At 42.0% G+C, this 13,425-nt stretch overlaps 1 protein-coding gene across 5 annotated transcripts in view; it reads right to left on the bottom strand.

Annotated features, from left to right (window-relative positions):
• Nucleotides 1–13,425, bottom strand: part of LOC116574179 (phospholipid-transporting ATPase IB) — a 595,210-nt gene that overhangs the window by 140,158 nt on the left and 441,627 nt on the right. For all 5 annotated transcript variants that reach the window (XM_032314763.1, XM_032314761.1, XM_032314760.1 and 2 more), the window contains exons 31-33: nt 7,304–7,365; nt 6,837–6,893; nt 5,349–5,456 (exon numbers count right to left, since the gene is read on the bottom strand). In XM_032314763.1, the coding sequence (XP_032170654.1) occupies nt 5,349–5,456; nt 6,837–6,893; nt 7,304–7,365 (227 nt within the window). The remainder of the gene's footprint in view (nt 1–5,348; nt 5,457–6,836; nt 6,894–7,303; nt 7,366–13,425) is intronic.

Here is a 13,425-nt window from a genome sequence, read left to right as displayed (position 1 = left end):
TTGGAAACAAAACCCCCTCTTTTTACATTTGGTGTGGAAAAGACCTGAGCCTGAGACCCTACCAGTCTGTGAAGTCTCAGAGGAAGCAGTCACTTAGGGAAGATGGGTGGTGGGTCGCTTTGACCAAGTGGCAACCACTCCTCCTTCAGTATACTGTTCACCCACTGGGATCTGCACCATGTATACACAAGTGTGGTATAAAACCTAAATGTAAACCCATTCCTGTGTTTGAAATTTAAAAAAAAAAGAGAGAGAGAAAAGAAAGCCTGGCTGGAGCTGGGAGTTTGGCACGGCAGACAGAGTTAGCAGTTTGTAGGCTTTGAAGTGAAAGGTTTTTTTTCCCCGCTTTTACTAGCAATGAAAAGGACGTTAAAGGAAAAGCACCAAAGGTGATGAGGAATATTTTTCCATGGCGAACGATGTAATGTCTTTTGGTATAATTCTCTATTTAGAAAGCGAGGTGCCTTAAAGCTGTCATTGGCGATACCTGCCACGTCTTACGTAACCACTGCCCAGGGGACATAAATCATCTGTGGATATTTTAAATAACACCATCTTCTCCTAGAACACCCTGCATGACTCAAACACTGAGACGGAGGAATATTTCAGGTGTTTTGGAGCAGTTCTCAGACATTCAGGGAGGAACAATTTGGAGGTTTATTAAAATTCACAGGCTGGGGCTATGCACCCAGGGACTGTGGTTGTGTGTGCCTGTGTGTGTAAATGTGGGTGCGTGCATATTGCAAGAACATATTTTCTGGGTGGGGAGGAGGTTGTTTTTTAACAAGCAACCTAGACAACACCTGGGTGGCTCAGTTGGTTAAGTGACTGCCTTCAACCCAGTTCATGATCCCGGGGTCCCGGGATCAAGTCCCACATTGGGTTCCTAGCTCCATGGGGAGGCTGCTTCTCCCTCTGACCATCTCCCCTCTCATGTTCTCTCTCTCTCTCAAATAAATATATAAAATCTTTAAAAACAGAAACAAACCAAAACAAAAACCCAAACAAGTAACCTAGATAATTCAGATGCAGGTGGTCTCTGGACCTTACTGAGAAATATCACATCTAGAACCTATAGAATGTTAAAATTCTTTGACCAAAAGAATTAGGAGTTGAAGTCACAATACTTCTATTTACAGAAGTTCAAAACTAATTAGTTACTTCTGAAAAAAGAGCAGGCATGTTTTCCATTTCCCTTGGGTTTTCTTATTATACCTGTGCGACATTCCTCAGAGATAACAAGGATGGATAATATTATTCTGACTTTGCCGATAAGGAAATTAACACAGGCTAAGTGATTTACCAAAGGTGACAGAGCTAGTTGGGGCAGGTCTCTTTAGCCTTTTACACAGACATCAAATGAGATGGCATCCCCTCAGATACTCCCCAAGTCAAAAGCCTTCAGAAACATGTGAAGAAAATAGCAGTACATTTCCTGATCCGGTTTTAGATAAAGTTTTCCTCATCTCTAATCAAATGCTCTTCCTCAGCAGGCAGCTCTGAGCTAAATGAAGTTAAAATTTTCTACCTTGAGCACTGGCTTTGGGGACCCATTACGGAGATGCTTGTAATCCACGATCATGCTACTGGGAGAAAGTAAAGCAGATGGTCCCCTATGGAAAAACATCAGCACATGTTTTCCCTGGTAGGGGACTTTGGCATTAACTTGAGTTTATAATAGATAGATATTAACTTGAGTTTTTAATTCGCTTTAGATCTAGTTTGGACCTAGAAAAATGGAAAAACAAGGTGTCCCTTAAAATCCCACAAATGTTGTGTATTTTTAGGAGACAGAGTCCGCAGATGACTTCTTTGATTTCAGAAACTTTCACTGGGACTTTCTGGGGCTCACTGTCTGGTTGGGTTTTGTGTATCATATCATGAGGTGCTGGAGGGAAGATAAAGACCCTTTGACAGTAGAAAATCACTCTCATCTAGAGCCTTCTCCTCCCTTGCCCTCGAGGGAAAACCTGCCTTCTCCCTCATGAGAAAAACTCTTGATATAATGGACAAGACAAAGAAAGAAATATTTAACCAAATCCATTAGGAAATCCCAGCAGGAACAATGTACCTTTTCAACAGTTTAGGATGTTATGAACAGACAGAATGTTTTGTGTGGGGCATCTGTCTCAGGCTCCCGAGTGAGAAATGCTGTTTGCCATTAAACCCTAGTTTCATTCCAAAGCTCAAAAGAACCGTGTTCATTTGCTCTGTGAACTACAAAAAAATGGTTTATACAAGTCACTAGAAACATCTAATAATAATAATAATAATAATAATAATAATAAAAGTCTTTTCCCAGAGTACCCCTCACTCCCAAGCATTCACCAATTGTCTTAGCTCAGGCTTAGCTCTTACACAACACACTGGGTGGCTGATCAGCCAGACATTTATTTCTCACGGTACCGGAGTCTGGACATCTGAGATCAGGGTGCCGGCATGATGGTGAGGACCCTCTTTCAGCGTCTAACTAACTTCTCATTGTATCTTCAACGAGACAGAAAACAAGTGAACTAGATCTCTGGCTCCTTCTTATAAGGAGCTCTAATCCTCTTGATGATCTAATTACTTCTCAGAGGCCCTACCTCCAAATACCTTCGCACTGGGGGGGTAGGGCCTCAACACGAGACTTTGAGGTGAGGACACAAACACTGAGTCCCTAATGACCACCCGGGACCAAAGAGATGACCATGGCTTGGGCTGATTTTCAATAGTAGCCCCGAAGAGCCCGGCTTCTAGCTTTCTTCATGACAGCCTGTCATTCCCTCAGAGGCAGCAGAAGTCTTTGGGAGACCTCTGACTAGTTTTGGTCACTCTCCACATAAGGGCTTCTTCAAAAGGGTTCAAAGAACAAACAAACCGCTGGGCAGCAATAGCAGGTGAAAGAGTGTTAGGATGGCTCTGACACTGTATTTCTGACACCCTGTCCCCACTAAGAGGTCTTCCCTGGAGGAAGACTAGTGATCATAAACTGGCCTTCACACACACACAGCAGAATACCCACCCGGAAGTCCCATGACATGAAAACTACCTTAATCGTCTTACTCGGTGTCTAATGAGAACCTCACCTTAGCCAGCTGTGTTCGATTTCCAAGTAACATCATTTACCTCATACAAACCCGCCAAACAGTGAGAATGACGTAAAAAATTAAAAAATGAAAAATTTATACCAAAATGATACGTGATTTGATATTACGATTTCTTTGCTTTGGGATGGCAGGAATACCTTGTTAAATGCGTTTGAAAGGTCCGCAATGACAGAAATTTCACCATTAGGCCAAGCCCTCACACCATACAGACCAGCACCCAACTTGGAGAGTGACCATGTGGCACGGTTAGTAGTGTCTGCCCAGCAGATGCGGCCTCTCTGCCCTTGGAAAGTAGCTTGTGGCTTGGAGTGAGAGTCAGAGGCCAATCTAGCTTGGGCACCTCTAACCTAGGGTTGCTGCTGCAGATGCATGCAGAGGGGGTTCACCTGGGTATCTCTCTGGTGAGGGCACTGGGAGGGGCTTCCAAGAAAATTGATTTTGTTGGCCAGTCACACGTGGACTGATCCCATTCTGCCAGCTGTCACTCTCCTCTCACCTAAGAAACTATGTGCAGCAATCAGCTGCTGTCCGGCACCATAAAATTCCCCAAAAGAAACAGTCACGAGGCCATACCTGCCCTTTCCCAGAAGGAAGAAAACCCAAAAGCAGATATTTTAGGCACCACCACCTTGCCAAGTGACAATCGTTGTTGTGAATACTTGTCTTGGTTTGTTTTTGGGGGGGATGAATCACATTGCTTTAAAATAGAACTGATTTCTTGAAATGCTCTACAATCTTCCTGATTCATTCAACGTGCTGTAATTTCCATCACCACTTGCGTGTGGGAAAGAACTGCCAAGTGTGTTACGGGTTTGTCCTCATTCCTCACTGTGTAGATGTGTTAGGGGACTATGTGCCCCCTTCTGTATCACTGGTCTGTCCTGGCCAACACCTGCACTTGAGGAGGTCCTGGACACCCTGGGGTCTGATGGCTACTGATTAGCCAAGGGAACAAGGCAAGCAATGCCACCCCTGGGTTATCTCACATGACATAGCTGCTGCACATATATTTAGGGTTGGGCAGACCAAGGAGTTTGGGCTTATTTTGCAGAGGAAGTGAGGCTAGGATAATAGCCAGATGTGCCATGCACAGGCCTGGCCCTCTAATATGCATTCCTGGGGCAGGAACACCAGTGGAAGTCCATGACCCAGAGGTCTTCTCTTCTCATCCTCGGATCTGTCCCCCAGCATAAACGTCCTCATGCAAGTCAGGGTGGCTATAGAGAGGCAAACATCCAATTGGCCCTAGTGTCTTGCAACTAGCTGCCCCTTGGGCTAAGGGTATTCACAAAGGCTTGGATATGGGGAAAGGACCATGCAGGCCTGGGAAGTGGGCTTTTGTTGCTATTGAGGAAGGAAACTCAAGATCTTAGAAACCCAGGGAATGGACTAGAAGTAGGATTCTGGCTCTGGGTACCATGGGCTTCTCACCCTGTGAAGAGGAACAGACCTAGCCAAGGCTGGCCAGCTCAGAGGCTTCCAAAGCATAGAGCCTGGGCAACCACCTGCTGGGATCTTAGGACAGTGCTGGAAATGGGCAGATCAGAAAATGGGGGTCAATGGGTGAGGCTGGAGTGTCTGGGCCTGTCCAGCTTCATCTGTAAACTGAGGTGGTTTGGAACCTGGAATTGTCAAATTCCTCTCCAGACCCAATACTAATACTACTGGTTCTAAATCCAGCTTGTCACTATTGAAGGCTCAGTCTCAAACACTGGATAAAGATAATATAAAAGAAAATTCTAAAAAAAATTCAAATGAGCCTCTCTAGTTCAAGAGATGAACAATGAGATATCCTGGTTAATCAATGATCTGGCTAATGGAGTTGTTAGATTTATCTTTCATAGGTGACTAATAATCAGAGCATAACAATACACTTAACCTCACAACGACCATCTGCATCAGCACTGGATGGTAAATGACTCAAACATCTTCAGTTTAGGGCCATGAACTACCTGGACACATCAGAACTGTATGTAATTAACACATGATTCATTATGGAAACATGAACATGCTGGGTAGGCCAGCAGATGTAAGTTGACAATCTCCAATATTAAAATTTCCAATGCCATTTCTGTGGACAAGGCAACCTCTTTCTGATTCTCTAATTTGGTCTGTTTCTTTCCTGATGAATGTTGATGGAAGCAGGCTGCACCAACCTCTCCCGAAGTTCACTGGTGTCGTGAGACACAGAGAGCCCATGCCCAGAAAGCATCAGTGTCCTGAGACAGGGAAAGCCCACTCACAGTTAGGAGCACTGACCTGTCCTTTCATATCCGGAGCAATGGGAATGGTGGGCCAGATGGTTGAGTAGACGCCAAAAAACACCAGCCAGATCAGCATGCTTCCCCAGACAGCCAGATGACTGAACTGCAAAAGGAAACAGAGGCTCAGGCAGGGCTTCTCTGCTGGCACAGGTGAGCCACCCGCACCCCACCTGCAACAGAAACCCTGTGTCCAGGCCAGCTTTCTTCATGGATACATTTTTCACTAGTCACTGGAAAGTGCCATCTTGTAATTATCTTGTCTCAGAATGTCACACAATGAATTCAAGGATCAGGAGGCCCCAAACTACCCTGAAGATCAAGGTGCTTTTGCTGTCTCAGCAGACCTTCTCCTAGACCCCTTGCACAGTTTTAGCCAGCCCCTCACTGGTCCTCACCAATGCTTGCTCCAACTTGGAGCTACATTGGCCAGTTCACCTTAGTCCAGTAAGAGAGCACCATATGGACAAAAAGAACATGATGTTCTTACTTATTGTTTTGAGACTTTGATTCTTCTTTTCATTTTCCAAAGAACTTTTTACAAATCTGGGCTGGATATTACATCTTAACAATCTTTTAAGCATCTGCTGAGTTGTTAGCTTTTTCTCCTTTGCCTCTGAATATGATGATCCTTGACTTCTTTTCTTCCACACTCCATGACATAATCCACCATCAAGGTCTGTTAGCCTTTCAAAAATACTTCCAGAATCTGACCATTTCTCACTACACCGCTTTGTAAGAGTCCAGGCCAAGCCACTATCACCTCTCGTCTAGATTAATTACTATTGTCACTTGATGGATTCTCTACTTCCACAAGCACCTCCAATCTCCTCCCTCATTTTCCCAGCACAGAATTAGGAGTCTATTTATAAAGCAGTGATGGACAAACATGAAACATGGGTTATGATCCTGAAATGTGACATGTCACCAAAATGTCTAAAATTGGGGAATGATTAAATGATGGGATATTGATCAAACTTAATACTCTTTAATTATGAACAAAGATTTTGTGGAAGTATACTTTAAGTTGTGGAAAATGTCCACGATCTATTTTAAACTGAAAAAAGGATTACAAAGCTATATGCTCCATAAAGCATTGTCTTATTAAAAATATACAGGTGAAACATCTGTAATGTTATCCAGAAAAGTCATAACAGTAATTGCCCCTTGTTCATAAACTTATGGAAATTAAAAATTCTCTTTCATGTCCTTCTGTATTTTCTGTATTTTTTTTTACAACATGCATATACACTTGAAATGAAAGGACTGTTAATAGCTTAGAGCTGTTAGTAAGTGCCAAGCAAATGAATCATCGGAAAACTCTGGATGGCAAATTTGCCCTGATAAAGATCAAATGAAAATTTTTACATACAAAATTTAAATGAGATAGCTCAATCCTGCTGATTGGTTTCCCAAGGCTTAAAAAAAGATCCATGACATCAAATTATCTGTAGTGGATAGAGAAACAGTTCCAGAGAAAACTTACTTTAGTCCATGCCGTGGTCTCCAAACCAGCTTTCAGACACACAGTGACAACAACATACTGTGAAAACAAACAGGAATTGGGGAAAATGTATTATCCTTGGTGATTTATTATTACTTTCCAGGAGAAACCCCAAGTCTCCATCCCAGAGGCAGTGGGAGTCACTTTTGTGCTTTTCTTAGCTTGGAAAGATTTGGGGAAAATCACTTTCTACGGTGCTGCTTTTTTTTCCACAGCTAGATGTGAAACTGTCTTGAGGTGACCTGTCTAGAAATCTTGACTCTGCAAAATCTCTGCTAGAAAATGAGGTAAGCATTTCACAACCATTTTGAACTTTAAGAAATGTATACTATTGAGTTGAAAGATTTAAAACAAATAATATGAAGGAAGACCTTATATAAAGGGTTTCCAGAGGCAGTGTGCCGACATATGCCACTTAAGAACAGTTCTGTAAACAGAGAGAAACTTACCGTGTAAACAATATTTCCAACAAATAAATAGTCTGTGGCCTGGCCACTGGCCAACGCAGTATCTGAAAAACAAAGAAGTTATTACTAACTTCTGGGGAAGAGCACTGCAATCTGTTTTGTTCAGAATATAAAAACAGAACTTTAGAAACATTTTCAAAAGGTAAGGGATTTTCAAAAACTGCATCATCTGTGATTCTAATGCCTCCTCTAACTGTGAATTGTTTTCATCTTGTATTTTCTCCAAATGAAGCAAACAAACAAAATCAGGTTTCTAACAAAATGAACCAAATATCTGATCTGTATTGAAATTTATATTTTTATAAGGATTAAAATCTCTCCTTGTGGGGTTAAGCAAAGGGAAGAGTTAGACTATAATAACCTGTCTTTATTTATAGCAGCATTTGACTTTTTCTGAGTGTTCCTTTAGGATTTATTTTTAGTTTTTGCTAATTGGAACTATGAGCCAATAAAGGAAGATAACCACATGAATACAAATTATTTCATGATTATTGAACTCAGAGTTTGGGAGGGATATTCACTACTCATGTTCTCATATGCAATTGCATGAACTTCTGAAGTCTATAAATTGGGGGAATGCAAACAATCCAGTGAGAGACATCTAGAAAATACAATTAGGAATTTGAAGCTTTAATTTCTTAACTTTTCCACTTTTTTGTTCATAATGACTATTACAATGTATAAAACAATTACTGAGGCTGAACTCTAACGGAATTGTCTAACTTCCATCAACTAGCTTGCTGTGAAAAGTCTGGTTATTATCCTGAGGGGTCAAAGCCTTTTTCAACATCAGGAATGGTTTCTTTGGACGCCACTGCTAATCTTCTTTTATTCCCTTTTATACTCAAATTCAGGTCTGTGACTGAGAGGCCAAGGATTACAGGGATTTTTGTGTTCAAATTTCCAACCCAGTAGCTGCCGTACACATACATTTGGGCAGGCTCACTGACCCATGTGCTTGTTGAGGAATCTCCTATTAAAGTGTCAAGATCTGTTTAGTTTTCTAAGACACCAAAATGACCAGGTAGCATCATAAGCAGAATCTGGTCATTGTGGGGCCATAGATCGAGCTCCAGGGCATGGTCTTTCTCCTGATTCAAGATAGGAATATTTGCATATATAAGGAAAGATCAACTGCAAAGTGATATTATGGGCTGCATTAGCTATACACCTAAACTAAGGGACTGCTACTGGGGAAAGTAAAGTGTTATCCAATGAGAATAGAGAGAGATGGCCACCAACTTACAAAGGAATGGTCTGGAAATTTAGGGGAGATACTTGAAAGTTAGGCAGAATTTCATTAAAAGGAAAGGAAGGAAAAAGTTCAAAACACCTATCCTTCTATTCTTGAGCAATAAAGAGGAATGAAACACTGAAACAAGCTATAACATGGGTGAACCTTGAAAATCTTGTGCTAAGTGAAAAAAGCCATCACAAAAGGCCATCTGTTGTAGGATTCTACTTCTTGAACTGTTCAGAAGAGGCAAATCTACAGAGACAGAAAGTAGGCTAGTGATTGTCAGGAGGTGGGAGTTTTTGGGGGGAGGGGGGAAGAATGGGAAATAACTGCTCATAGTTATGGGGTTTCTTTTGGGGGCAAAGAAAATGCTCAAATATTAAGGTGTCAGCTGCACAATCACATGATATATTAAAAACCATAGAATTGTACCCTTTCAATGAGTAGAATGTAGGATATGTACTGATAAAGCTGATATAAAAAAAATTCAGTTCCTCAGTCACACTTAATCATATTTCAAACCCTCAATGGCCACAGGTAGCTAGTGACTACTAAATGGGACAGCATGGATACAGAACACCTCCATCGTCACAGAAAGTTCTATTGGACATTCAAGCCAGAGCCACTATGCTGGAAGAGGAAAGAAGTGATAAGAATTGGCACATATATTTTGAAGGTAGAGAGGACAGGCCTTCAGATTTAAATGGGGGGTGGAAAAGAATGTGAGGAATCAAGGGTGATTTAAGGTTTTTGCCTGAGTACCTAGGTGAACATTGATATCATTTACCTGATTCTGGTCATATTCACACAGGAATACTGATTAAAAGAGTGACACATTAAAACTTGGTATTGAGTGGTCAATATTTCAGATTCACAATATGAAGAACAGGTGACAGAGAACACGATGCTATTAAGAAAGAAACAAAAGCACATGGAGGCAAATGAGGCGGTGAGAAGGAGACAGTTAGTGGGGGAGAAAGGCCCAGCAATGAGTGTTAGAAGCCCACATTCCAGCCTGGCTTTCTTGTCCCAGCTCTACTGTTATTCAGTTCCTTAAAATGTTCGGTTCTGTTTCCACACCTCTAAAATGGGGATTTTATACTAGATACAGATGATGATGACTGAATTATCACCAAGGTTCCTCTAAGATAGAAAATTTTATTGATAAGGTCTGCGATTTTCGCTGCTACATCAGCCTCAAGCGGGTAATGGTAGAAACTGGAGAGTTTCAGATCTTCTTCCTGTTCAGTTTAGCTCAGGGGGGTTTTCCTAGTCTCAGTCCATCTGCCTGAATGAAGAACAATGACCTCAGTGCCCTGAAGTTCTACCTTCACGAAGCCCCGATGGAGTCCAGAGTCAGCGCTGACCCCGTGTAAGAGTTAGAGGGGGTATGAGACTAAACTGAAAATCGAAGTTCACAATCGTGGTTTGACAACTTTCTGAATTTCCTTTTAGGATGACTATTTCAAATGATGGCTGTTGCATGGACTAAAAGAACTATACAAAACATTTGTCTAATGTGAAAGGCTTAGAATGTGTTTCAGATTTTATGGACATAAACAGAAAACTGTTACACGTAAGAAATACTACATTGAAAAGAGGGAGCATATGATTCTATGACTCACTCTGTGAGCACTTAACCTATATTTGTATACCTCCTAATATAACAATACTAATGTATTATCATTATTAATGTTAGTACATGATAACAATATATGTAAAATCCCTTTGCTAGTCTAACAACTATATGACCTAGTATTATCTGCGTATTTCAGATGAGAGAACCAGGGCGGCAAAGAGAAGTCAAATGACATGAAAAAGGTCATCCACTTCACAACAAACTGTAAATAATGGTTTGTTTTCATTACTGAGCTAGAAAAAATGCATCCCAAAGAACAAAAGAAAACTCCAAAAGGAAAAAATATATATATTAAAAAGTACTCCTTTGAAATACCAACACCTAACGGGAAAGGACTTGCAGGAGAGAATTAAGGCTGACAGGTCTTTAGCTTCCTATGACAGAGACTCTGGGTCACACCGGAAGTAAACGCAGGGCACAGCAGCAACCCCATGAAACCCGAGTTAGGTGGGCACAGCAGCCCCGAGTTTCTCCACCTTGGCACTGCTGACATTTTTCCAGATTAGTCTTTGTTACGCAGGCTGGTCCGTGCATTGTTGGATATTTGGCAGGACTCCCCGCCCCCCCCCCCCACCACGTAGCCCTGGGGGATGCCAGGAGTCCCCATGCCCTAGCTGTGACAATGAAAACTTTCCTCCAGGTGTTGCCACATGTCTCCTGGGGGTCAAATCGCCTGGCCTGAGAACAGCAGTATCAGGGGTAAGACAAAAGACAGTATCTAGAAATGTGCAGAATATACTGAGGTGAGAGCAGCTAATGTACAAAGGGAGCCCTCTTCTCTCTAGTCAGACTAGGAGAGAATGAAGCGACCTCCCGCACCTCCCAGGTGTCCCACAATCCACAGGAAGAAACAGCGGGAGCCTTTAGTACAAAGTGATGCAAGTCACAATGCCAGATGGCCTTTAGAAGGGGGCAAACTCTGGGATTACCTGTGGGACTGAGAGCTTGCTTATGAGGACAGGACCTCCATGAAGACCTTTAGCACTACTGAATGTTCTGTGGGCAACTTGGCATAAAGAAAAAATAGGGAAAACTAAAAGACATTTTCCAAATGTAGCTTCTAGAGTTTTATAATGCACTAATTTCTACCTTGTCAAGAGACTATAATGCTCACTGGCATTAAATACAATGTTTACACTTGAGGTAACCTGTACATGCTTAAAATAAGTTTTCCAGAAGCCAGGATAAACTTTTTATTTCTGTTCATCATTTTGGAAAGGTAACTCAGCACTGTATTTTAGTTTTCCACTGAGGAAAGAGTATCTCCTGCCCCACTCCAAACTTCTACCATCTGGAAAAAATTTATTCCTTGAAGGAGAAACTCCTAAACCAAGCTGAGATTCTGGGACCCGCCAAAAGTCTCGAAAAGGCAGCGTCCTTTAGACAAGTCACCAGCTATCACTCTGCACACCCTGCTGGGGAAATTCCCATGGAATGGATTGATTGTTCTCTTACGGCTTATATTTCAACTGTTTTAAAAGCCAATACCTGTGGGCATCCTCTTTGTTAGATCCTGCCAATAACATACTACTGAAGGAAAGATCAGAAGTCCTTAGAAATCATTTGTAACTGAATGTAGCAATATGCTACAGCTTGTTGATAATTCAAGCGCGGAAAAGCCCATTTAGACTGTCCAGCGTATTCCTGAAGCACGCTGTGGACACAATCTTTCTTCCCACTTCACTTCAATTTAATAGCACTGTTATGATTCCCACTCTGCTCCCTCGGGAAAACATCTTCTTTTAGTTTAGTAGTTTAGCTGTTATTATTTTAGTCAGATATTTAAAATTGCAAGTGATTTTTATTTTGAAAGGGAAAAAGCAACCCCCAAACTCAGGTGAGTAGTTGAGTTCCCCAAGCCAGCCTTCAGAACATTATTCAACCACCATCTGTGTAAATGAGAGTGAGAACATGACTTCACACAAAGCAGCAAGGGAAGGCAGAGACAGCTACTTGGGAGGAAGGAGGTGTTGAGAAGGGAAAGGGCAATACAGGCAAAAAGGCAATCAGCCTGCACAGAGGCATGGAGGTGAAACACCCCGCCCCGCCCCGCCCCGCCCACAGCTGGGTTGGGGGGTGAGCGCTGTGCAAGGTAGGGTGGAACACTGGTGGTGTGAGGGCAGGGGCCGAACCTTGCAAGGCTCTCAAGAGGTCCCTCAGAAGAGAAATCCATCAAAAGTGCATGTGGAGAGGCGTGATCTCACCAAATCTTTGTTTTCCTATCGTAACCAGCAGGACGCTGAGCACTTCCTAACAGAAACCCATCATTAGCACACAAAGGTTTAACTGAGCAAGGAGGACAGAGGTAAGAAGGATTAAGCTGCCTATTGCACCAGAACAGCTGGCATTTAACCCAACAGGGACCAGTCAGACTTTTGCAAATCGAGGATCAAATTCACCCAGATGAAAGATGTAATGAGAGAGGAGGGCATTGCCTCTTCCAAAAGTCCATAAAAAGATTTCCATTAAGTGAAGAACCTACTAGAGCAGGAAAAATTCCCCATCTACCCTGATATAACAGTCACATTTAGAATGATTTTACTATAGCTCCATGTGATGTAAAACCCAATATAATGATGATGTTTACTATATATATCAAAAGCGTTAAACAAAGTGACAGAGTTGGGGACACTGTCCCTGGTAGTCAGCTCATTCTCTTGGAGGCTTCAGGATCCACTGACCCGGAGCCAGTGGGTGCCACTGTTCTTCCAGATTTTTATTATTTGGAAAATCTACTTGAATCCAGGGGTCAACATAAAGAAGGATTAGCCAAATGTGCTTTAGAAATAGTCACTGAAAAAGACTATTGTGAACAACTGGGACAAAACCACACAGACCCCCCCCACATTAGTAGTGATGGCCCCAAATGGTTGCATGCAAAAACCTCTCCAAAAATATTTGTGGGAAAACCCATGACTTGTAAGGAAAGTACGCCTTATTTTCTAAGCAGACGGAATGATCAGAGGACTTACTTCAGAATATTCCAAAGGGCTAGGTTGGTGACATTTTATAAAGATGCCATTTCAATTAAATGCTCATTAAAAGCATTACATCATTACCCAGCTAAACCACAAGAATGCACCCAGAAATGGCTTGGACAAAAAAGCAAAATCTGAAGACAAAGTTATAGCACAGTCCTGTATGGTCAGGGAAGACAGGATTTAATAATCAAGAAAACAGATGGGGTGAATTTATATGTGCATTTTTAATGAAGTAAGAATCCATGGA

The sequence above is a fragment of the Mustela erminea genome, chromosome 15, assembly GCF_009829155.1.
Source record: "Mustela erminea isolate mMusErm1 chromosome 15, mMusErm1.Pri, whole genome shotgun sequence".
NCBI classification, from domain to species: Eukaryota; Metazoa; Chordata; class Mammalia; order Carnivora; family Mustelidae; genus Mustela; species Mustela erminea.
This window is presented reverse-complemented; position numbering and strand designations above follow the sequence as displayed.